The sequence below is a fragment of the Saccopteryx leptura genome, chromosome 12 (genome assembly GCF_036850995.1).
Source record: "Saccopteryx leptura isolate mSacLep1 chromosome 12, mSacLep1_pri_phased_curated, whole genome shotgun sequence".
NCBI classification, from domain to species: domain Eukaryota; kingdom Metazoa; phylum Chordata; class Mammalia; order Chiroptera; family Emballonuridae; genus Saccopteryx; species Saccopteryx leptura.
This window is the reverse complement of record NC_089514.1, coordinates 37675767-37703012: the sequence shown is the minus strand read 5'-3', so window position 1 is coordinate 37703012 and position 27246 is coordinate 37675767. Positions and strand designations below refer to the sequence as shown.

General features: G+C 35.6%; 1 protein-coding gene across 5 annotated transcripts in view; it reads right to left on the bottom strand.

Moving 5' to 3' along the window:
* CDK14 (cyclin dependent kinase 14) overlaps positions 1 to 27246 on the bottom strand; it is a 621136-nt gene that overhangs the window by 303202 nt on the left and 290688 nt on the right. For all 5 annotated transcript variants that reach the window (XM_066353824.1, XM_066353828.1, XM_066353826.1 and 2 more), the window contains one exon: positions 14561 to 14623. In XM_066353824.1, coding sequence (XP_066209921.1) covers positions 14561 to 14623 — 63 coding nt within the window. The remainder of the gene's footprint in view (positions 1 to 14560; positions 14624 to 27246) is intronic.

Sequence of the window (27246 nt, the reverse complement as noted above, 5' to 3'; positions counted from 1 at the left end):
ACGCGCAATGAAAAACTGATGGTTGATGCTTCTCATCTCTCGGTTCCTGTCTGTCTGTCCCTGTCTGTCCCTCTCTCTGACTCTCTGTAAAAAAAAAAAAAAAAAAAAAAAAAAAAATTTTCTCTTAAAACAAAAATAAAAACAAATGTTTTCTGTGCCATCATTGTTCTAGCTGGGATAGTCAGCTAGTAACAAAAGATAGTTTCAGGAAACTTTTAAATGAGTTCTTTCATCAAAGATGGATGGTATCAAGATTCCAGAATATTCAAATGGAAAATGACTGGCAACTCCTTGAGAGCCCTAGAAGCTATCATTTGTGGAATACTTTCCAACTAACCAGGGGCTATAAAAGCCCCATAAATTGTTTACAGGACAGATGCTTTGAAATAATAACATGAAGTCATTTCAAAATCTTTGCATGTGATGATAATACACTGCGGAACAGTCAATGCCGAGGAGTGTCATTTCCAGAACCTGAGCTTCAGAAAGTAAAAGTCTGTTCTGTGCTAGACTACATTCAATGGCTGGCTAGACACCCTTAGGAAGCAAACATTTCTAAGACTTCCAGCATCATTTCTCACTTCTAATAGCCCTTGTGCCCTGCAGCCTAATGCTTAACGATTTCTAAGAAAATCCCTATCCCTTCAGTTTGCAAGGGAAAAGGAATGAGCAAATAAAGCCACTTTGTTTCTTCAGAAGCTTTTTTTAAAAAGGCAATAAACACAAAGGTAGAGACCACATGACAAATAAACTTAATTGGTGAGTACACGTGCAACAGTACACAGATGATGTAGTAGAGGATTTTACACCTGAAACTTATATGATGTTTTAAACAATGCTAGCACAATAAATTTAATTACATTTTTAATAATTTAAAAATAATAACCTGATTTTTAAAAGAAAGTTTGGCGTGCAGCAAGGTGCTACCTAACATGGGGGGTGTAACAGAGACTTCGGAGAATGTGACTGCCTATCCGGCCGTGGCAATGCATTTCAGTTTAACAAACACGTCAAGGGCCAGCTGCATATGAGCTCATTTACTCTGTAACAATTTTAATGAAGAAGGTACTTCTATCATCTCTGCATAAGTGAGGAGGACCTGAGCCAGTTCTCAGAGTCACACAGCAGTTAAGTGGCAGAGCCAGGACTCAAACCAGGCAGTCTGGCACCAAAGGTTGTGCCCTTATCCACTGCACTACAGGAATCTTGGCCAGAAAGCAAAACAAGTAGGCAAAGTGTGGATACAGAAGCTGCTTTACAGCATAGAGTCTGGGCATTTAATACCATGGCCATCACTGAAAGGCCACTGTGCCCTCAGGGCCCTGATCCATCTGGGTGGTCAATTACTACTCTGTATTCCCTGACTCAAACACTCTTGCCCACCCCACACACAGGGCACACTGCTCGTCAACCTTTACCTTTGTTCCTCACTCTTCTCTCACGGAAAAGCCCTCTCTGCCCTTGGTCTGCCAATTTCCATGTATATCTTAGGTCTCTCCTCAAGTTCACTCCTTCCTGGAGCCCTCCCTGACCATATCCCCAGGCCCTCACTCCCCGTACAGGTCTCTGGGCTCCTACAGCAGCCTCGGAACATCTCTACAGTCATATGGCATTATCCCACCTACCACACGCTGTGTGCCTTACCCATCTTCCTAACCTGGTCCACCACTGACACTCTTACACCAGCAATGTAGAGACTTCAGATGAAGCAGATAAAAAATAACAAGTAGAAAATGATGAAATAGAAATCTCTAGAAGCTAAGTGTAGAAATTGATATATTAAGCAGTCTGAAAGGGCTCTTCTTTTAATATCTATACTAATTAGTGAAAATATATAACCCATGTTCTAATACAGAAGCTATCCAAGTAGGACATCCTATTAAAGGAGATGATAAAAATCAGTGTTAGAAAAGACTACAACTACATACTCCAGTAAGAACTGGGCAAACTAAATGGACAACAGAAATGAAGAACTGATCCTGACATTACATGAAGAGTAGCCCTAAGGCAGGGATGAATGATAGAAAACTTGCCACTCTAAAAACAATATTCATTACACAAAATTTTATTAGAAAACCAAATGAATCATTCACTAGATATGCAAGTTCAAATGATGTGTTCTATGACAACTCCCTTTCCTACTGAGGAAACCAAGCACACAGATCCCTAGATACATTAAGAAGAAAAACTGAGATAAATAAAAATATACAGAACTGGAGAGCTACCGATTCACCATCATAAAAGTAATGGTGACAATGGGACACCAGTAGATTTACTGAAAACATTAGAGATGATGAAATAACATTTGATCATGCTTGACAGAACATGCATTGCAAGGTACAGGTGCGAAGGGCGAGGAAGCACAGGCCACGCTGAGTTAAACAGAATGTCCTATGGATTGTTCTTTGGAAATGTCCCAAGAACTCAAATCTTGGGGATTTATTCCTTTATGCAAGCAGCCAAATACCTAACTTTCCCAGGTAAGTTTTTAAGCCACTTTACCTGCTCGTTGTATAAATCACCACACAAGATATACTTGATCTTGGTGAAAACCAGAGGATACTATGAGAATATGAGGGGCCACCAAAGAGGGGTCACATGCAGAGGAAAATTAAAAACCTCCTTTGGTGTTTGCTAATAAAACTTAGTGACCATCAATGGGATCTCAGTTCCCGAGAAGAAGGGGGGCTGATACTAACTGAGGGCTTACTCCAGTGTAAAGTCTATCCAAGTACTTTTTATGTATATGATTTGATCCTTTCCATCTACAATCCTGTATTTTCCCATTTTTTGAAACAAATGAGAAAACAAAAGCTTTCAATGCACAAGAAACCTACTCAAATTCATCCGACCATCACACAGTGCTTGTGGACTTTCCACCACCCGTCATTATCTTAAACAAGATGGCAGCTTAATACATGCACAGATGAACAATTATACACCCAGTACAAGCAAAGTATTTTTACTAAGTGAACCCAAGTTTGTAAAAGTCTCAATTAGCGTGTTAGGTAATGAACAGGTGATTCTTGAATTTCTGTTTTTGCTATTTCAAATCCTATTAAAAATAAATAACATGGCAGAAGACAGCTATCATACTGAAGTTGATAAATTAACATATTTGAAAGTCTCTTCCAGTCTATTTATTGTAGTAGCCCTAAGGTCTTCCTAAAAATGCCTTGTCACTTCAGGATATTCTGCTTGACTTTATAAAGGGAGATGCCTCCAAATTCTTCAGTATGATCAGCAAAGATTTAGATTCTAGTTTGAATATGTTCACTTTCTGCAGTGAAAACCCCCAGTGGGAAAAGCGGCAGATATATCTATAGCCTACTTTGTCTTGCCAACCCCAGCAGGAAGCAGCTCACATTGTCAGTGCCATTGCACAGACTTCTGGGAACAGCCTTTAATACTTCATCCATTCCCTTCTGAAACTCTTTAGATTTTAAGTAGGTAAAAATATCAAGATAAGGCTTTGATCATAACTTTTAGAGTAAGTTGGTAAAAAGCACATATGATTGCACTCCATGTGTTGTATTTATGACTAAGAAGATTGCTGCCACTTGCAATCAGCGACAACTTTTATATTTCCCTCTCTTTCAAAGTCTCAAGGTGTGTGATCAGGTGCTCTTTGTCTCAATGTTCAGAGTCTGTGAGTTCCAGGAATGGTCTGATGCATACATTACTTAATATATGTAGTTCCACTTACTATGAGACTAAGCATGAGTCACCTTCCTTTAAGTAATGTCCAGGTTCTCTTGGTGTTACAGGAGGCTTATTAGAGCCATTAACAATGAACCACACAACCAATTCTTACAACAGAAAAGTTAAGCTACTTTTATGACACCTGGGGACCAAGTTTATAACACCTCTGTATTTTAGGTTTCTCAACTTGAAAATGACTGATCGAGTCCTAGATACCTCTAATAGTCATCCATGTTGTAATATCATATTATTTCATTATTTTAAGAATAACAGAAATGGAAGGCACTCTATAAATCAACAACTGTAATAACTACTATTTAAGTGCTTACCAAGATAGACATTGTGCTGTTTTATGCTCGTTTAGATAATTTAATCCTGCTAACATCTCTGCCAGATAGACATTATTCTTCTTATTTTACAGGTAAAGAAACAAAGATTAAGAGAAAGTAAGTGAATTAACCAAAGGGACACATGGCAAGTAAGAGGTAGTACTGGGCATGGGAACCCATTTTTGCCTGGTTCTGAAACCCACAATTAAGACTATGGTTTCCATATTACTTGATTTTTTTAAAAGTATGTGTACTATTTAATTAAAACAGTTCAGGTTGTATGAACTCAAGACTAGAAAATATGACACTGGCAAGTAAAGCAAAGGTGTGTGTGTGTGTGTGCATGTGTGTAATAATACTTTAAATAACATGCTCTGTGTTTAATACTGTATTGTTTAAAAACCTATAACATACATAAACATTAAGTTATTCAGGTATCAAACTGCCTAGAATGAGAAATGATTAGAAACTTGGATATCCCAAAATTATTTTATAATATGCATAAGATACTGGTATTATAATATTAGATCTTCTTTAATTTTTAGAAGTCACATAATTAATCATGATTCATTCCATTTAGCTTAGTTTCATATTTGCAAATATCTAATAAAAATATTAAATCCTAAACTGAAATACAACTCATACCCAAAGAGTTGCTATTTTTTAAATCATAATTATAATTCCATGTGTTGAATTAAAAAAAATACTTAGAAGATTATATAAAGATATAAATGAAACAGAAATAAAACCCTACATGTTCAATATTATGGTATAATTTATGTTGTCACTCTAGACATACTTGACAATATTAAGTGGGCTACTGGGATGGTGTAAGATACAACTGGCCTCAGGTCAGAGATATGCACTTTTTTGACCACGCACTATAGATAGGTACAGCTCTGGGAAAATCTGAACAGCAGGGAACTTTGCATTGCCACTTTTGCCCTGAGTTCTTCCTTCTTCCTTTCAACTTTCTGCTTTGAGGTCCTGAGGCACATCCCTAGATGAGGAACAATAATTTAATTTACATTCTCTAAGATATATGAGTTTTAATATTCTATTCTTAAAGATGATAACTTTCTGGAAAGGGATAACTGAAAAAATGAGAATTTTAGGTACTCAGACAAGCACGTGGGGGAAGAGATGGCATAATTTCTACGATCCTTGTGCAGGTAAGCTGGCCTCTGCTCTGCCCTCTCTTCCTGTGGCTATCAGTCAAGGTGTTGTGCCAGGCACGGAGCCACCCACAATGAGCAGGCAAACTGAAGCCATGGGAACCAGAGCTGAGATTCTTACAAAAAATCAAATGGGGACTGTAAGACAGATCTTTGTTTTGCAAAGTTCCGGGAAAATAGCTCTAATATAATAAGTAGGTCTCCAAGTTATTAGTTTGTGTGTAAGATGGGGAGGACTGAAGATACCAATCTTCCCTATAATAAAGTTGATCAGCAACAGCCTAAAATCAGTGCTAGAAATATCCCCTCGCTAAATACAAACAAATGATCAAACTTAAGCTATTGCAGGGGTCGGGACCCTATGGCTCACGAGCCAGATGTGGCTCTTTTGATGGCTGCATCTGGCTCACAGACAAATCTTTAATAAAAAAAATAATAACGTTAAAAATCTTTAATAAAAAATAATAACGTTAAAAATATAAAACATTCTCATGTTACAATCCATTCATTTCCTACCACTCATGTTCATGGTTGTCAGTGGCTGGAGCCAATCACAGCTGTCGTCCGGGACAACACCAAATTTTTATTGGATAATGTGTAACGTACCCGGGTCGTTGTATGGCTCTCTTGGAATTACATTTAAAAATATATGGTGTTCATGGCTCTCTCAGCCAAAAAGATTCCTGACCCCATAGCTATTGGTTTCCATAGTTATCCAAAATAATTTTCCCATAAAAAACTGAAACAGGTGTTTCAAAGAATTTAAATAATATAGTCTTAAGACCTGTCATTGTCAAGGTTCTGTCAATATCGTTCAGAATAACACAACTGACCTGACTGACATGCACTTTTTTAAACTAAAAAGAGAATAGCATAACATGCACATTTTTTACTCAATTTCATTTGTGAATGTATGTCACCTTCCCCCAACTACAGGGCCATTCTTTCTTAAACACAATGAAAAGGAATGCATAGTTTAAAATGGTTTTACTGCGTCAAGTTAACATCTTAGGCACTAAATCACATGACTTGTCCCAAAGTCAATTGATAGGGGTAGTGTAGCTTTCTTAAAAAGGGAGGGATACAGACCAAGAAATTGACAAAGGTAATGAATCTGGAGTCTAAGAGTCTTGTGCAAGCTGCACCAAAGAGAAAAATAAATTTTAATAAAATGCAGGTGTCACTTTGGCTTGGCTACATATGATCAACAAACTTCTCTGCATATCCTTTCAGAGGGGACCTAAGTAACAGGAATTTATATATATTAGTCAGAAAATATCTATGAGATGTACCGGCCAGTCAAATGAAGGTTGTACCTGTCCGAGAAAATCAGAAAAATCCCTGGGAGTATGTACATCTCTATTACTTAGAATGATTTTCCCTCTTGGGTCCTCTGGGTTGTCTTAGAAAACATGCAAACAAAGGGGTCAAATGCAGAATCCATCTTAAAGGAAAGAGAGGCTTCATCAAGCTTGAAATCCAAGAGGGTGTATTCCCACTGGGTTATTCCCCAAACTGGGTATTTTCATCTTACAATTAAAATATCACATGGCAGACATCCAATGACTGTGTCTCATCAATCTCCGGGATGATTTCTTTTCAATCTCGGTTTTGAATTATCTCCAGGAACAGCAGATGACGCCAAGGATATAAAAGATATGTTCTTAACACTGACTGCAAGCTCTATCTTAACCAGAACTTCACCACCTGGACCTCTCTCTGAAGGTCCACACAATGTGAACTGACACATGAAATTTCACCTCCTATATTGTTCATCATTTACTTTCTCGTTATGAAAAATTATTTCGTTACAACAAAATAGGCTCTAAATTCTCAAAATAAATTTAGATATATGCTAAAACTTGGTGTCAAATATTTAAAACAATCATTAATGGTGTCATGAAATAATCATATTTCTCAAAATATAGAATGAGAAAGGCTCAAAAATATTCACAGTAATAATGCACAATAGGAAATCATTACCAGCTAAATGATAGCTCTAATTCAGAATATGGAGAAAATCAGGTGTTATCTGATTTTCTATCTGAACATGAGATAGTCTCATTTAGGAATTAATTCTCAGTGCCATCTGTGTAAGACAATCTTAATTTGGCATAACATTATTCTGTCTCATATACACCTGCTTGTCCTCTGGACTCTGAAATAAAAACAGCAATTTTTCAACTACAATGGTTCTCATCTTCTTTAATTAATATAGATATTGAAATAAAAAATAAAACTCAGCTTTAGGCCAATAGTATTTTAGATACTTCACAGAATAAGGCAAAGGATTCAGAATTCTTTTGGTTATTTTAAATTATTCAAAAAAAGTTCTATAATAATAACAATAAAAATAATAATAAAAAGAAAATGTGCTTTTTGCAAGGAATCTTCTAGAAAAGTCATTAAGATAACATGGAAATAAAGACCCAGGAAGATCGATGTCATAATGGTAATAAGATGCAAGCATCCACGTTTCTGGATATCAACTGGAGACAGCATCAATTAATCTCTTTTTTTGTTGTTGAACCTTAGTTTTTAGTCTCTCATGCTTATCAATTTTTAAGTAACAAATGAAAAGCTGAGTAAAGGATGAAATTCAGACTGTTATGCTGTTGTTTTTTAACTCAATAATCAATCTGTACATCACTGAGAATTACAAAATGAAGAACGGATAAAGTTCTGCATTCAATTTTACTAAGAGGGCCAAATTCAATAAAATCCACAGCAAATGATTTGTAAAGAGGGGGAAAAAATTAACTACACTACTAAAAATATCTACCCAATTTCTTATATACTAATTTTCATGTAGTAGCACATGGCTGTTCTACCTTTAATCATCATAAATATTTATAACAAGGCCAATGTCCTCAGGCTTTTGATTCAGGATATAAATTGCCCTCTAAGTAATTAACTGCTAAAATTACCCATTTGTCTAAAATTAATTTTATACTAAGAAACAAACCACTAGTTAATAGTGAATAGTTATTTCAGAATGCCATACTGAGAACAGACACACTTTGTAGGCAATTAAAGTAGCAAAGTGATTCTGGAAATTTAGTTCAACTGGCAATTTTTCTTATGAGTCTATTCTAGTACAGACAAGAAATAAACATCCAGAAAGATAAAACTTTTAACAGATGTTTTGCTGGGAATTAGTACAAAATTTCCGTGAAATTTATTATGAAATCATGAATTCCATGCTATTCCAATTGTTCTTTTCCCCTCCACTCTTCAGTGACATATGACCTGTGTAATGCTTGAAATTCTACCTCATTAACACTAAAAAGAACAACCTCCCCAATTCTTAGGTGCGTGGCACCCCATATTTTTACAATAAACAAAATATATTGAATATAAATGAGGATATGTTCATTTTCAAATCCAAGTTAAGTATTTAAAATGTCTCTATATGTTGCCATGCTCACCGTGATGAAACTAAAAGTCAAAATTGCTAAATTTAGAAGCAAATGGATTTGATCACCGTGTTTTCCTTCTGTTTACCATAATAAATATTCACTATTTATTACAATCCAATCATTTAGTGATCTATGAAGAATTTAGCTAAATACAAAGCTCTGAAGTTATTAAAAAAACATTTTCTTTTAAAAATAATAGCTTATCTCACCTGGTTTTCAGATCTCCTTAAATTTATAATGAACCATTACACGGTCTTATTTTATATTGTTTTTGTTTTTAATTAACATGTAGCCCACCATTGTGAACAGCTATTAACTTAGTAAATATTATTCTTATGTTCTTCATTTTGCATTCACATATTTAAGTGACGATAAATATTACCACGTGAAAAAAATATAGTAATACATCAAACAGACATACCCATGGGACATTTGTCACTATGTCATAGTCAGACTTTTTTGAGAGTAATTTCACTTGCAGTGCGGATCCTAAATGTAACCCCGGAGGAGAGTTCTGTCTCTGAGCAGACAAATGGTGAAGAAAAGCCAGTGCATAATTAGGTGAGTGGCCTCCCCTGGAAACCAGCACGTAATAAGGGCGCCTGCTTCTGTGCACTGCAATTCAGGTGCCAAACACAGGCATTAACAAGCTGCTTTCTCCTTTTTAACTCAGAGAAGGTGAAACTATTATCTTCAATAGGAAAATAATGTTAAATTTATGTGACTGAGTGCATATAAAGTCACAAAAATAAGCTAATTATAGTAGTTGAATGTCCTAATCATGCCATGTAGAGAAAAGAACGTTGGACAGTCAAAAAGCCCTTTTTGATTTCAGTGATCCTGATCTTGATTTTCTATCAATGCAGCAGCTGAAATGGATCAGTATTCCAGGATGCTAATCCCAGAATGGGCTCAGCTACAGCAGAATCACATAAAGAGGTGTTTTACTTTTTAAATTATATCAACATTTATTGTTTAAATTATAATCATGAAAATGTTATTTTCAACTGAGGCATTGTTTAGTCTGAATATTTTCCTTCTTCCCTGCACAATAATTTGTGTTTTTTCCCCTGATGTTAGCAATGATCTAGTTCTTTAGTTTATGGGTTTGTTTTCCTTTGTTTCATTTTCTTTGTCGTTACCACTAATTCAACACCAAACTCTTCTCCCACCCTGTAAATCTGCTTGAACATATGAGGCACTCTATCTCATAACTTCATCTTAGATATCTCTCCTGGAGACTTCCGACCAGCTCCAATTGGACTGGTGAGTTACCCTCCCGCCTGGCACCTAATTGTCATCCTGAGATTGTTTTCCTCATTGTCCTTAAGATCTCCTTCACCTCCCTCCTGTGGTGGCCTCTGCTACCTGCTTTCTTTGTCTTCTCTGCCTTGGTTCATGCCAAATTCTAGTGAAGTACATGGTCAAGGAACTTCCTGAGAAGACATGCAAGGTAAGCAAAATTTCCGAGTCCTTGAACATCTGAAAATAATTATTTTACCTTCATTCTTCACTGATAATTTGTACAGAATACTAGTTTGGAAATAATTTATATCCAAATTTTCAAGCCACTATTAACTGCTCTCTCCCTTCCAAGGTTGCTGTGGAAGTCTATAGCACTGTCATTCTTGATCCTTTGTAGTAAACCTGTTCCTTTATGCAGGAACTTTTCTTTGCAACCAGTGTTCTGAATTTTGCAGTCATGGACATTATTCTTGGACTAATTTCTTTAAATGTTCTGGGCATTCAGTGGACCCTCTTAATCTTGAAATTCACATTATTCCCATCTTGAAAAACTATATTTTAATGAATATTACTTTAATGATTCTCTCTTCTCTATTTTTCTCCAATTATTCAGATGTTGGATACCCTGGACTAGAATTTTGAACTTATTGATACTTTTTCATTCTCCCAATTTGTATTTTATGCTCTAGTTTCTCGCAAACTTCTTCAACTTTCTCTTTCATCCTTTTTAAATTATTTTTGTTCCTTTAATTTCTATCATATTTTTAATTTCCAACACTTCTTTTGTTAACTAAGTTCTTAAAAATAACATTCTTGTTTTACAAAGGTACTACTCTTTCACCTTTTTGACAATATTAATTGTAATTTCTTTCAAAGTTTTCTTTCCTATCTTCATCTATCTAATCAATGCAAGAAACTTTGCTTCCCCTAAGTTACTTATTTGTCAACCGGGATCTTTAAACTGGGATCTTTATTGTCTTCTCCTAGACTCTTCAGGTCTGTTCTCCTCGGCTGATTCAGTTCCTCACAAAGATGCTTATCATTTGCCACCTTGAGGCATGGCTCTGACACCTGTTTTTTGAAGACCCACAGGCCATTCCTGTCTCTCCTGCTCTTCCCTACCCCTCCCACCAGCCCCACCCCTGCCATACTCTGGGACACCCACTACAACCACCTTGCTGGCAGAGTGAGGAGCAGTGGAGGCAGTCAGACTCTAGGCAATGAGAGAGCAACTCACCAGGATTGCTAACAAGTGTTTGTGTCCTCCAGGCTGGGGGAAAAGCCATGCAGGGCCACAGGGAAGCGAGGGGAGGCTGTGGGAGGCACCCTGGGCTCTCAGCTTTGGGTCTGAACAAATGCCTACCTTTTCCTACTTCAGTGATTTTTAAAAAATTGATTCTTGCCTGACCAGGCAGTGGCTCAGTGGATAGAGCATCGGACTGGGATGCTGAGGACCCCGAGGTCACCAGCTTGAGCGCAGGCTCATCTGGTTTGAGCAAAAAACTCACCGGCTTAGACCCAAGGTCTTGGCTCAAGTGAGGGGCTACTCATTCTGCTGAAGGCCCGTGGTCAAGGCACATATGAGAAAGCAATCAGTGAACAACTAAGATGTCGCAATGTGCAACAAAAAACTAATGATTGATGCTTCTCATCTCTCCGTTCCTGTCTGTCTGACCCTGTCTATCCCTCACTCTCTGACTCTCTCTCTGTCTCTATTAAAAAAAACAAAAAACACCAAAACAAAACAAAAAAGAATTGATTCTTATTTGGGGAGATGAGAATAAAATATGTATGTATATATATATATATATATATATATATATATATATATATATATATATATAAAAGCTTTGCAGGTGGATTATATTTATATATATATGTATGTATATTAAAGTTTTGTATGTATTTTAAAGCTTTGCAGGTGACTCTGCTGTGAGCCAAATTTGAAGACCTCTTAGTTGGCACTGAGGCTTCTTATACTCTTAAATATTCTAAGAATGGGAATGTCCAGTGCACTTTGGCTAATCCTCAAGGAGCCAAGATTTGAGTATATAGTCATGAGGAAAGAAATAGCCATGCATCAACATAATTTGCTGCCTTTCTGTTATTCACAGCAGCCTAAGAAGAGGTAAGCACTTTCAGTGGCAAAAAAATGTTGTAGGGCATCAATCTGTGACATTAAACAACTTCTGTATGGGAACAAACAATCCCTGCTCCATAGGATGAATATCTAGACTTGCTTTTGGTGTTGCATCTGATTTTTGTGACATAATTTTTATGCTGACTGCACATCTCATTCACCTTAAGTTTCTTACCACACCCTAGGAGGCAACAACTCTTGATGTATGTAGTAAACCTTATTTACTTCCATAGTACAAGCTGTATTTGTAATAAGTACCAAACACGAAGCATTTGAAGACAAACAACCATGAGATGAAAGAAAAACTTACAAAATTTTGATTAAGAGCTGTTGAAATACAATTTCAAGGAGTTAACTTACAAATGCTGCAAAAATCAGCAGTAACACTGGCCCAAGGACTGTGAACATGGAGATACTTTGTGGAATACCCTTTCTTTCTTTGTTTCACCAACAAAATGTTCCATCCAGACTGCACAAAACTAAGGACACACAATGGGTGGGTGAGAAAACTGAGGAAGAATTAAAAAAATTCATTGATGCCCTGGTTCTTTGAAAAGCTTCCTTCAGTACCTTTCATCTCAATCCTGTCACTGAATTTGGAAGTCAGGAAATCAAAATTAACATAAGAGTATCTGTGGATTTAGTCCATCCCCTGGGCTCCCCAGAGTAAAAGGTTTCACTCATTGGGCTCTCTATATTCCCAGGGTTAGAGTAGAAAACAGGTGTTGATTTTGAACTCAATCAACTCTAGGAAGAGGACATTTAATGTACAAAAGAAACAATGTGAGATTTTTAATTGTAAAAATACTTATGCTCATATTATGATCTTAACGTTTATTAAATATGGGCAAGATTAATGAAACAAGCTCTTCATCTGTTAAAATATTTTCTCTATTCTCTAACTACTAAAAAACCTGTCAATGGATAAAGATTTTGAATAAAAACTGACTAATCAAAAAGAAATCTATCAATAAAACAAAAAATGAGATATATAAAAGAAACCAAGGAAATATAAGTACCATAATAATTCTTACTTATTTAAAAATCAAGGTTTTTCAGATGTCTTATGTTTTAAAATTGTACATTTACTGAACACCACAAAAACCCTCATTATTGATACCATACATATTACTAAGCACTTGTAACTTATTAAGAAAAAGAAAAATCCAATGGAAAATGCACAATATATAAGAACAAGCAACTTATAAAAGCATCATTACAAATGGCTGAGAAACTTAAGAAAAGGTGATCAATGTCATCAGCAGTCAAGAAAACACCAACATAAAAGTGAATTCATTTTTACTCATCAGAATGGCAAAAATCAAAATCACTGGTTGCGGTCAATGATTGTGAGACTAGAGAAAAATAATTCTTTAATTTACAACTTAGTGGGAAAATGTTCCAGCCAAATTCATTAAAACTGAAATCACGTCCCTTATTTACTAAAGAGAGCCCATTAACTAGATATCCAAAAGAAATGAGAGCTCAAAGATTTTATACTAATATTCACTCTAAAATCATTCATATTAACATTGTGGAAACTGCCCAAAGATCTATTTATAAGAAACAGTTGAAAATTGTTCATACTATGGACAAATATGCAGTTATTGGAAAGACTGAACTACACAGCCACATACTGATTTTAAAGGGTATGCATGATATATTTTAAATTAAAAATAACATACAATAATATATGCATTCTATTTATGAAGCAAACACAAAGCTTTATAAAACACAAAGCTCATTATCAGCAAATATACCTCTACAAGCAGAGGGAAAAGTATAAAAAACCCTCAAAAACATGTTATGTTGTAAAGAGTAGTGAAGATAATTAATGGAAAGAAATTGAGACAATTTTACTTCAGATCCATCCATACTACTCAATTGATTCTCAGGATTATGAAATATAGTCATCTGAATTACAAATATGAGCACATCATTAAAAGTTCAGATAGGACTTGATATCTTCTAACTCCCTAAAAATATTCCAAAAAAGACTTTTCTGTTTTAAGCTTTAAATTTGGGGACAATTTCCCAAGATAACTGTGAGGCAAAATCATAAAAACTTGGTGCTTTTGACACACAGTAATTCAATTCGTAGTAAAATAAATGAAAACAAGCAGTAGGAAATAAAAGCATTTTTATGTGTGTACATATAAATAAAAAATATGCTCTGCGAACTCACCATAACACTGTGTTGGGTCATACTAATACTTTATATTGAAGCCAACTGGAACTTCCAAGGTAGGGCTACCTGAGAGTCCCCTCTACTAAAAATAGTGCTGCAATAGGATTCCAGGGGATCTCTCCCGTTCTTGGCAATGTTTCTCCATGAAGAAAAATATAGCAAGATTGAAACAATAATACTCCAGTAAAAATACTGAATGTGCAAGCGTGGTTTTCAACTGTAAACAAATGGCTATGGTTCCCTTCGATATTCTCTTTACACAACGGTTTTTTAAAAAGGGAAAGTTATCGTAGAGAGATTCAACTTTGACTCAAAAATGCACACAAAAATGCTAATACTTGGTTAAAGAGGTCTTTTCCTACCTTCACATTATCTGGATGCAGCCCCCCAGGGTGCTTGTCCATGTACTGACATAAATCAGTGTGCTAGAAGAGAAAAGGAAGACATATTAACATCCCCCTGGCCACAACATGATGAATCAATAGTATCCTACTTCAAAGTCACCATTCCCTTCTGAACAAAGCAAATATAAGACAAGTGGGTGGATTTTCTAGTTCCTCCAGCCCCCATTTTAACCAAATTGCATCATTATCTTTGCCTCTAGGCTCTGTTTTATGTTAGACATATCTGTGTATTAGAAGGAATTCATGTCCATAATGTGTTAAGTTCTTAATTCCTTCCTCATTGAATATAAATATTTTAACTAAAAACAAAACAAAAAACTCTTAAAATAAATACCTTAACTAAAATAAAACTAAACTAAAATACACACAATCAATCCATTTACCATTTCAATTGTCTTGTATTTTTCAAGTGCAAATGCTGGTTATAATTATTTTGAGTGAAATTAAAATAGTACAATTAGATCATTAAAGTAAAATTACTCACTGGATTTATTTAAAATTTTCCTAGATACAATAATTAAAAAATAATTTTCAGGTTTTTAAAACTCCTGAACATATTACAAAAAAATGTTATAAAATAGCAATACATACAAAATCATAAGACAAAAATATATCCAGATATAACAAAAAATATCCCAACAAACATGCTATTATTCTTTTAAATATTCCAAGTTCAGTCTGCTCAAAATTATATATTTTCTTTTTAATGTTTCTTCTGTTTATGAAATGTGAAGAATTTTGAAAAGTAAAGTTGCTATACTAATTTTTTTGCCTTATTGGAAGATAGCATAAAATTTATAATATTAAAACATTTAATCATTCTGTAAATGCCACTGAACATGAATATTTATGTCCCATTAACAGGAGACAATTACTGAGAAACCATGAGTTTTATGATATATTCAAGAATCTTGCTGTAGCCATGGTGACAACAGTTTAGATTCCTTTACTGAGTTTTTATTTCATGCCAGGTGGTAACTGATGAGGCTACCAAGCTGAATTCAGCATTAACTCACTATTTATCAACCATTACTTGAGTCCTTATTACGTTCCAGGCACTATACCAGTCACTAAGACATAGAAGTTGGCCAGTTGAAGGGCAAAGGGAAAGACAACGAGACATAAGAAATGCTCTTAGATATGTTCTGAGATAATACTGCCTTTATTTTGAACCGTACTCAAGGTGTTTAAATCAAAGGCAAAGTCCATAAAGACAGAAACTACATTTAATTTGAAAATTACCGTCTCTCTGCTCCAGGGAAAATGTCAAGCACACAGAAGAACTGAGTATATAACAGGTGGAAATAGTTTTACATATAGTATTGCTCATTAAAAATGACCCAATACAATTATAATGAGTTCCATGGAGTTTTTCCTGACTGACTAAAAGTTTTATATCATGCATTTCACAAACTGAGGAATGACTTCTTTACTCCAAACTGCCATTTTGTAACTCCATGTTATTAATTTCTCTGTCCTTCCAAAGGGGGTAACATCTCCCTTGAGAAGATTTTTGAAGAACAAATAAATAGTATATGAGAAAGTACTTTTTACCTATAACATGACATACAAAAATAAGGTATTATTTAAGATACTGGCCATTACACAATGAGACCCATGAGAGGAAGAACTGTATCTAATTTGTTCACTGCTTCTCACATGACAAATAAAATGATAAATAGAAATTATTTATCATATCGATTACTATATATCCATGACATGAGCTAAAATTATTATTAAAGATGTAAAACTCAGTTTACAAAACAAAGAAAATCATTCACACTGTTTGCAAAATACAAAGTATATAAGAATAATAAACAAAAATATAACAGAAAATAAACAATATATTTTCTACTATATACTTACATTATTTATGTTTCATGGTAATTACACTGGTATTGAATATATATCAATAAATGAATCAGCACATCGACATAAATATTAGATAAATAGATTTTAAGGAAAATTTAGTAAATAATACATTTAACAGTATGACATATCAATATTAAAAATATAAAAATTTAAAACACAGTATAAAAATAAAAGATGTTTAAAAATCCACAAAATCATAAAGGCTTTAGTTTACTTCTTTCAAAAATCAACATATGGAATTGGCCAAAAAAAAAAAAAAGGAAGGTTATAAAAGATATGGATATCAATAGCCTGTTTCTTTCTCTGCCCGATAAACTTGTGCTACACGGGTATTTTTAACACACATGGCAAACTCACAAAAAAATTGACAATGTATCAGACACAAAGGAAGTCTCAAAAGTGATTAAAAAGCAAAAGTCATATTACATCTTCTCATATAGCTATATAAAATAAGCATCAAGATATACTATATTTTATCAACTCTAAGACATACCCTTTTTTTAATCTCTGGCATTAAAATAATAGCACTGATTTGCTATTTCTCTGGTAGTGGTTGGAATATAGATGTCCTTGCCTGTGTTTGAGCAAACTTTTTATTTTGCTCTATTTGCAGAGTTATTGCTCTGACATAAGACATCAACAATGTAAGGACCATGTGCGGGAGAAAAATGGAAAGATAAAATATAATTGTTATCTGGAAACCATTCATTGAAAATTTTGAGTAAGACTTTATAAAAAGTACCAGAATTAAAACCTGTAGGGCTCTTGCAATAAAGTAAAAAGTCTGAATGATAAGAAAGAACTCAATCATGGTTTAAATGAGTTTTCATTTTTTTTTTTTTTAGTAATACATAAAATAATGTCTGCCACTCGATGGTGTCTTAAGTTCAATGATAGCAAGAATAACATAAGAAAAGTTGTCTAAAGGAGAAAAGAAGAAGCAAAGGAAGAAAATCTATTTTCATGGAAATAAGAAAATATTTAACCCAAAAATGTTTAAATCATTTAAAAATAAATAATAGGAATTACTACAGTTAAAAAGTGATCAGAGCATTACTGATAAAAGTTTGCACATTTACACAGATTAATTTTAACATAAGAATGACTGAAAATAAATAGAACCAAAAAATTTAAATTAGAGAATATCAAATTAAAATTTAAAAAAAGACCCAAAGAAAACAGAAGGGATAAATGTAGTTGATAACATAAATTAAATAGGAAAACTAGAAAACAACAAGCTTTATCATGTTAAACAAAAACTCACTTCTTTAAAAAGAAACCCTCCCATTAAAACTAATAAAAAAATTAAAAAAGAAAAAACCTCCAATAAAACAAACCAATCTTTGGCCAACCGGATTTTTTTTGTAAAGTGAAGGGTTTTGCCAAATGTTATCAATACTAAAAATGAAGAAATGACACAACTAAAAATGTGGAGGCTTAAAAATATACTATAAATATATACAATCACCCCTCGCCATATTGCGATTCACTTTTCGCGTTCTCATTGTATCACCAATTTTTAAATTGTATATATCTAATACAGATATCGTGGATTTCTCGTTATATCACAGGATTCTGTAGTATATAGGTATTTTTCTATATTTATTATTTTAATTATTTTTGCAGTAAAATAAGCAAAACAAGTGTAGGAAAGGCTAACAACAGTGTGGGAAAGGTTTATAAAGTGTGGGGAGAGTTTCTAAAGCCTTAAAATAATATAAATAATAAAATAAATAGAAGGTAGCTACTTCGCAGATTTTCACCTGTTGCAGGGGTCTGGAACCTAACCCCCGTGATAGACGAGGGACCACTATAGCAGTAGAAACTGAACTAAACCAAATAATATGATAAACATGTTTAAACCAATACATGTAATATCGAGTAAAAAATTGTCTTTTTAAAAATTACATAAATGATTAAATTTGATTCTATAAGAGACAGGAATTGAAGAGCAATTCCTTTAAAAAGCACCAAGTTCAGAGGGTTTCCATGAAAAATCTTTCAAAGCTTCAAGTAACAGGTATAAATTACTCCAAAACAAAGAAAAGATGCTTCCCACTCCTTCTTTAAAATAACAAGGCCAAAGCAGGCCAACACAAAGGAGAGCTAGAAAGTACTACACCAACCTCTTTATGATCACAGAAGTATAAATTATAATGACAGTAGGTATTAGAATACAACAATGTCAATAAGAAAAGACTAAGGCATCAACAACAAACAAGCTGAAACTTACAAATGAAAAAAAGTTCAACTTTAGAACATCTATTAATATAATCCTCTAAAACTTTTGTGGTATTATATATTTGACCTATAATATATTTGATTTTGCATATATAAATAAGACAACAGTTTACATTCTGCGGATTTCACATACTTGAAAATTATTACAGTTTTTTCCAAAAGGAAAGTTTTGAGCTTTTTCTTAAAAAAAAAAAAAAACTATAAAAAAGGCAATACATCAGAAATGGAGGTTGGGGGGAATACTTGATCCTCAAGGTACATGTGACGTCCTTCTCAGCCCATACTCAGTGGCATTAGCATCAAAAGTAGCGGGAAGGAGCCTTCTTCAGAAATGACCTCTTGGAAAATTTAATAAAGATTTTTCCATACCCTTTTCATTTTTTTTTTTGTGACAGAGACAGAGAGAGACAAAGAGAGACAGAGAGAGAGAGACAGATAGGAACAGACAGACAGGAAGGGAAGCATCAATTCTTCATTGTGGCACCTTAGTTGTTCAGTGATTGCTTTCTCATATGTGCCTTGACCGAGGGGCTACAGCAGACCGAGTGACCCCTTGCTCAAGCCAGAGACCTTGGGCTCAAGCTGGTGAGCTTTGCTCAAACCAGATGAGCCCACGCTCAAGCTGGCGACCTCAGGGTTTCGAACCTGGGTCCTCCGCATCCCAGTCCGACGCTCTATCCACTGCGCCACCACCTGGTCAGGACCCTTTACATTTTTAAAGTCATATTTATTTAAATGTATGGCATGAAAATACGTGTGTGTATACATATCATATGTATGCACACATGGCTGTCATGAACTGTGTAACCTTGGGCTCATTGTATCACCTCTGTGTATCAGTATATTCATCTAATGAGGATAATCCTAATATACCTAATATTCAGAATGTTTTAGAACATTGCCCAGCACATGGTAGATGCCATTGAGGATGAGGATGATGATGATGATGACGATGATTTTCTGTGGTGTGTTTAGAGCTAGGAGCAATATTTGGAAAGAATGCAGTTAAAAATCGAATGATAGATGCAGTAAAAAACTGGAGCTCTTAGGGGTAGCATTTCATCCTTACACATGTGTCTTCCTGTCCGTAGGTCCAGACCTTCTCATTTCCACTCACTCCACTGCTCTCTGTACAAACCGTGGCGACCATATCTAGCAAATACACTATTAACCTCTGATTGCTCTTTGTGATCAGGGTAAGAGTCTGGAGAATCTCAGATAGAGGAAGAGACACGAAGTACTCATACAAAGTCCCATTTGCACCCTAACACACTTCCACCTGCATTAAAAACTCTTTTCTTTCTCTCTCTTTTTTGATACACAGCACTACATCTGGGGCTGCGTCAGAGGTGCCAAAATTACAAATTTCGTTACACATGTTCTTTCTTTTTAACTTTTCTCCTTAGTATAAATCACTGGATTATGTGCCCCTTACAATGTGCACTGGACCAGGAAAAGAGCTAAACGTAACGACAGTGCTAGAAGGTGTGCTGTTCTTCTGTTTTTAAGTCATCCTGGGTAGAAAAGTTCTGAACAGAAGGTCCCTAAGGCACATGACCAATGTGTTGATCACTAGCCTCCAGTGACACACAGATAACCTCAGGTCCCTCTGGCTTGATCTCTGGCTATTTCTTGTCCTAATCATAAAAAGGGGGCCTTTAGACTAGATGCCTGGTGAGTTCAGCTCACAATTGCTCTTCGCCCTTCAATTTCTCTCTCGGCTCTTTCTAACATTCTCTCTCCCCCTCACTTACATTATATCTCACCTCACCTTCCCACACCTCCAATCTTACTCACCCCTCTGCTGCTGTTCTTCAGAGTAATGCCTTTACAGTGCTTATGTCTGACAGGATTTTACCTGAGTGCCTGAGAACACCTCGTCAATCTTCCATGGAGTGGGTGGTTTCAAATGAAGCCATCCAGCCGGCGAGGCTGACAGAAGACAGAGTGAAAGCAGGAAGGGGCTCCACGTGCCCCAACCCCACACCAGCACAGATTTCTTTCAAAATCAGGTTCCTCCGTCCTCACTGCTGGTTGCTATAGGTGGCATTTATTTGGTCATTTACGTAGGCACAGTAGTGCTTCTCTGGGAAGGGCTTTTGAGAAATGTATCTGAAATCATACCAGCCAGAACAGCGCTGCTCTCTGTAATGAATTTTGCCGTATTTACAATTTGGGTTTTCCCGTATTGATTTGATTACTCTGTGGCTGGATCAATTTAGAAGGCAGGAGAGAAATCTCCCTTTGTAAAAAGGCAGGACACAGAAAGACCACAGGAAACTGAATGGACTTTTGACTCATAAGCACTTTCACACAGTAGAGTCTCAGATAATTTCACTCAGATGTACAGCGGAGAACTGCACCACTAGCAGTACACAGCCATGACGCTTAAAAAACAAGACATAAAAGAAAACTGCAAAGATAAATAATGCATATAAAGACAATTTCAAAACAAGCCCAGTGGAGAACGGCCTTTTAAAAGAGCGCTGAGAAGGAGAAGCCAGCCAAAGAAAAGGAGGAGAAGCAAACTGGGCTAGGACACTCACTTCATCGTGTTTTCACTCTCCATCCCTTCCTCTTTCTGAAATTCATTTAGGGCAGGGGAGAGATGCATTGCTCCACTGAAAGCCACTGGTAAAAGGGCTCCCTGAAGACTGCAAACTCAGACAACCCCTCGGAGATGAAATCTACCCATACGTATTCCAGGGCCGAGACAGTTATACGTCAATTGTTAAGTAGGCTTAGCCACTCAGCATGTGCTCCTGTTTTTTTATTATCAATGTGGTACCATGAAGGGAGGTTTTCCAGTGGTTGGTTCTTCCTATGATCAAACCTCCTATTTAAGAAATACCAAGATCCTCAGAGAGATTAAGCTTTTGCATTAGCACTGGCTTCCAGACGGAATCTGTCTCATTAAGCAGCCATCAAAATAAAGCCCCTTCCCAAAAGCATGGCCTTGTTTCCTATTGTCTATAATGGTGAGCACGGTGTCCACAATATTTGTCAGCTAATTTTGAAGTTTTTCAGAAGCACTGCCGACATATGACATCGACAATAGCATGGCCCGATTTTCAGTGTCTCGGCTAAAAATAAAGTCTTTCCAGGGATAACCAACAGTAATCCTCATTCTGAAGGTATGTTGAATGTAGCTTCACATCCTTTACTTCTTGTTCATTTCATTCTCCACTTGACAGCAAGAGGAGAGCCAGTAGACTCAGGCATGGTGTAATTTTTATAACATTAAAAAACAAAACAAAACTGATTAACAAGAATAACACTACAAAAAGATTCCAGAAAATAAAACTAATTATGAATTTTTTTTGTTCTTAAGGTAGTATTTTAATTTAAACTTATTTTAAGTTTAAATTCCAAGATTCAGTTATCTTATATTTATAAATGAAAACTTTTTTTTTTTACAAAACAAAAAACATTAAGTGGAACCATGTGGTTAAAAAAGATGAGATATGCTAAGAACCAGCTGATAACGTGTGCAAATTAAAAGCATAAAAACACAGAGCCCTCCTTTTAACTGATATTTGATTGAAACAGTAAAAATGAGGGCTCTATCCTTTTATGCTTTCAATTTGTACACGTTATCAGCTAGTTTTTAACCCAGTCCTCATCCCAGTTTGACTGCAGACACGCCAATCTCCTCCAGGTAAGTGATCCCATTATGATGAAGCTTTAAGCTCTGGCCCATTGGCTCAGCGGTAGAGTGTTGGCCCTGTGTGTGAAAGTCCCAGGTTCAATTCCTACTCAGGGCATACAGGAGAAGCAGTCATCTTCTACTCCACCCCTCCCCTTCCCCCTTTCTCTCTATCTCTTTTATCCTCCTGTAGTGATGGCTCAATTTGTTCCTGGGCACTGAGAATGGCTCCATGAAGCCTCCCCCTCACACACTAAAAATGGCTCGGTTGCAAGTATGGCCCCAGATGGGCAGAGCACCAGTCCCAGACAGGGGTTTGCTGGGTGGATCCCGGTCAAGTTGCATGCAGGAGTCTATCTCTCTATCTCCCCTCCTCTCACTTGGAAAAAGAAGAAAAAGAAATAAACCTTTAAATAGTACTCTGGTAAAAGATCACATCAAGAAATTTGCAAATTTCTAAAGGACAAGAACAATTATTGCCACTCTTCAGTGGTATATGGTCCCAAAATTAATGGTAACAATGGAGGCTGCTACTGTGACCAAGGAAACATGTGCTTACTTGTGATGCTTACTCCATTACTGGCTAATGTCATCTTCCTTACCATTGTCCAGGTCTGGGACACACTGCACACATTCTGAATAGAACCATACTGGAAGGGTAGCTATGAACTTTGGTAGAACTCACTATCATTTCAGTCTTTAACCTACTTCACCTGTAGCTCATTAAAGTCATGTAATTCACTGGGGAGTAGCTGCTGCTAGAGGCGACTGAAGAAAACTTATAGACATTGAGGCCTCATTTCTTCTATAGCAATCAATGTCATTTTTATCTAGTGATAATCTGTGTTTCAATCAGCCTTCATTGCTGTAAGAAGTAATACATCAAATTATTGAGCAGTTAGTTTCTAACTGCTCTTACATGAAGTCCACAAGTTTAAACTGACTTTGAAATTACATATTTTCCATTAAGCTTTATAGTACTCATCTAGTTCATTCCCAAATTATAATTAGTAAAATGTAATGTTATGAGTTCCAACATGTGCACATCATTCATTAGTGAAAAAAAGATGAAAAGGAACGCTAATCAACTTTCCTTTACAACAACATCACAGCTATTCAAGATGCTTCATAGAGGAAGTCTGTCCCCACTACATTTCAAAGGGGTCCATTTTTAAAACAGTGGTTAAAAAATAATACTTTGTAAGTAATCTATCAAATAATTGTTGGGCTTTATGGTAATGCATTGAAATCCCTTATCTCTCATAACAAAAAAAGACCTTCAGGAACAATACAAAAATGCTCTCTCTTCCTTCTGAAGTATAAGTTCTAATTATAACTGGATTACTGTACCTTAACTTGTATCAGAGGACAGAATATGACAACAGAGAACAAGGTCTTCCATTTTTTTTCCATCATCACCCAAAACTATGTTCTCAAATATGCTACTGTTCTTTGGCAGATTTATTTTACATATTACAAAGCCTCCGCCTGGGTTATTTTGTTTTTACCTGGTTATAAGCATTTTAGGAAATGTATGCAATTCCACCAGTAAACCACACACATTCCCTGAGGAAGGTTAGGGTAGTTAACACACACAGAAATCCTCCCATAGCAATCACAGTTCTGTGGTTTATTCCTAATTAAGTTAGTTGGTATTTGTCAAATATATTGTCCTCCTTTTTGGTCACAATACACCTATAGGTGACTTAGCTATCCCATAAATCTGCCTAATTGGTTTCAGCTTTCATTTCTGAATCTACAATGCATGGGCGGCCTGGGGCTGGTGACTGGACAGGAAGCATTTCCAACCACATTCCTATCATGTGAAATGAGCAACCTGAAAAATCTTTTCCATGGAAACAAAAAACCTTACTATTTGGATTCTGGCAATGGCATCAGCGGTAGACAGATTGTATAGCTGCACCATGACAGTAAGATTACTGGGAGCCATTCTTCTCTGATCAAAACAATACAGGCATTCATGTTCCAACAGTTCAAGTGTCTTGAATATTTCAATATCAAAGGGCTAATTCATAAATTTAACTTATGTCCATATCTCTATTTTACACACACATACACCTTATTTACTTTTTAAAACTTCTAGGAGATTAAATGATTTTTCTTAATAAAATTAAATAAATCCGACAAACCCAGAGCCAACATCATACTCAATGGGCAAAAATTAAAAGCAATCCCCTTAAGGTCAGGAACAAGGCAGGGGTGCCCTCTTTCACCACTCTTATTCAACATAGTTCTGGAAGTCCTAGCCACAGCAATCAGACAAGAAAAAGAAATAAAAGGCATCCAAACTGGAAAAGAGGAAGTAAGACTATCATTATTTACAGATGATATGATATTGTATATAGAAACCCTAAAGTCTCAGTCGAAAAACTACTGGACCTGATAAATGAATTCAGCAAGGTAGCAGGATATAAAATTAATACTCAGAAATGAGAGGCATTTTTATACACTAACAATGAACTGTCAGAAAAAGAAATTAAGGAAACAATCCCCTTCACTATTGCAACCAAAAAAATAAAGTACCTAGGAGTAAATTTAACCAAGGAGATTAAAGACTTGTACTCAAAAAATTATAAAACATTGATAAAAAAAATCAAGGAAGATAAAAACAACTGGAAGCATATATTGTGCTCATGGTTAGGAAGAATAAACATCATTAAAATGTCTATATTACACAAAGCAATGAATAAATTCAATACAATACCAATTATAATACCAATGACATACTTCAAAGATATAGAACACATATTCCAAAAATTTATATGGAACTAAAAAAGAACACGAATAGCCTCAGCAATCTTGAAAAGGAAGAATAAAGCGGGAGATATCACACTTCCCAATATCAAGTTATACAACAAGGCCACTGTACTCAAAGCAGCCTGGTACTGGCATGAGAACAGGCATATAGATCAATGGAACAGAACAGAGAACCCAGAAATAAACCCACACCTTCATGGACGATTGATATTTAACAAAGGAGGTAAGAGCATACAATGGAGTAAAAACAGGCTCTTTAACAAATGGTGCTGGGAAAATTAAACAAGTACCTGCAAAAAAATGAAACTAGATCACCAACTTACACCATTCACAAAAATAAACTCAAAATGGATAAGAGACTTAAATGTAAGCCATGAAACCATAAACATCTTAGAAGTAAACATAGGCAGTAAGCTCTCTGACATCTCTCGCAGCGATATATTTGCCAATTTATCTCCACAGGCAAGTGAAATAAAAGACAGGATAAATAAAAGGGACTATATCAAACTAAAAAGCTTTTACACAGCTAAAGACAATAAGAACAAAATAAAAAGACAAACTACACAATGGGAGAACATATTCGACAATATGTCTGATAAGGAGTTAATAACCAAAATTTATAAAGAACTTGTAAAACTCAACACCAGGAAGATAAACAATCCAATCAAAAAATGGGCAAAAGAAATGAATAGACACTTCTCCAAAGAGGACATACAGGTGGCCAATAGGCATATGAAAAAATGCTCAACATCACTAATCATTAGAGAAATGCAAATTAAAACCACAACGAGATATCACCTCACACCAGTCAGAATGGCGCTCATCAACAAAACAACACAGAAGTGCTGGCGAGGATGTGGAGAAAAGGGAACCCTCCTGCATTGCTGGTGGGAATGCAGACTGGTGCAGCCACTGTGGAAAACAGTATGGAGATTCCTCAAAAAATTAAAAATCGTACTGCCTTTTGACCTAGCCATCCCACTTTTAGGAATATACCCCAAGAACACCATAGCACTGTTTCAAAAGGAGAAATGCACCCCCATGTTTATGGCAGCATTGTTCACAATAGCAAAGATCTGGAAATAGCCCAAGTGTCCATCAGTGGGCGAGTGGATTAAAAAGCTTTGGGACATATATACTATGGAATACTACTCAGCTATAAGAAATGATGACATCAGATCATTTACAACAACATGGATTCACCTTGATAACATTATACTGAGTGAAATAAGTAAATCAGAAAAAACTAAGAACTATATGAATTCATACACAGATGGGACATAAAAATGAGACTCAGAGACATGGATAAGAGTGTGATGTTTGGAGGGGGGGGAGAGAAAAGCAGGGAGGGGAGGGGCACAAATAAAACCAGATAAAAGGTGACAGAGGACAATTGGACTTTGGGTGATGGGTATACAACATAATCAAATGTCAAAATAACCTGGAGATTTTTTCTCTGAACATATGTACCCTGATTTATCAGTGTCACCCCATTAAAATTAATAAAAACATATAATATATATAAAAAAATTAAATAAATTCAAAGTACAGATTTAGAAAGTTCCTAGAAAATCTCTAGAAGTAGAGCATTGTGGTTCTTCAGGACCATACGCTATTCCTGCATTTAGAAGAATGTGTAAAATGTGCTCTCTTGAAACAGTGAAGGAAGGAGCGCCCCAGTATGGTTTATGTGCCCTCTGCCGAACTGCTCACAATCCCAAACCATATAATAAATTTTAATGGAGTCAGATAGCTACTTTGAAAAGATGTCCGGGCTAGTTTAAAGCCAGGTGGTTTTTAAAAGGAAAAGTAGAAAGCCAATGGGTATAAAGAATGGAAGTTCTGATCATCCAACATCCTCAAGAATTTGAAAAAGAAAAAAAAAGTTAACACAGTAACTGAGAGTCATGTAAAATGATTTGGAGTAAAAGCATGAGATGGAAGAGAAATAACGACTGCAATAGTTCTCAGAAAACATCCTCTGGACTTGCCCTGCTAGAAATATGAAAGATCCTGAAATTATAGGAAAAAAGCAACATGAGCAAAAAAATTTAGAAACAGAGACCTAAAGTGAAAGAAAGGACAGAAAGAGGAGCAATAATGAAAC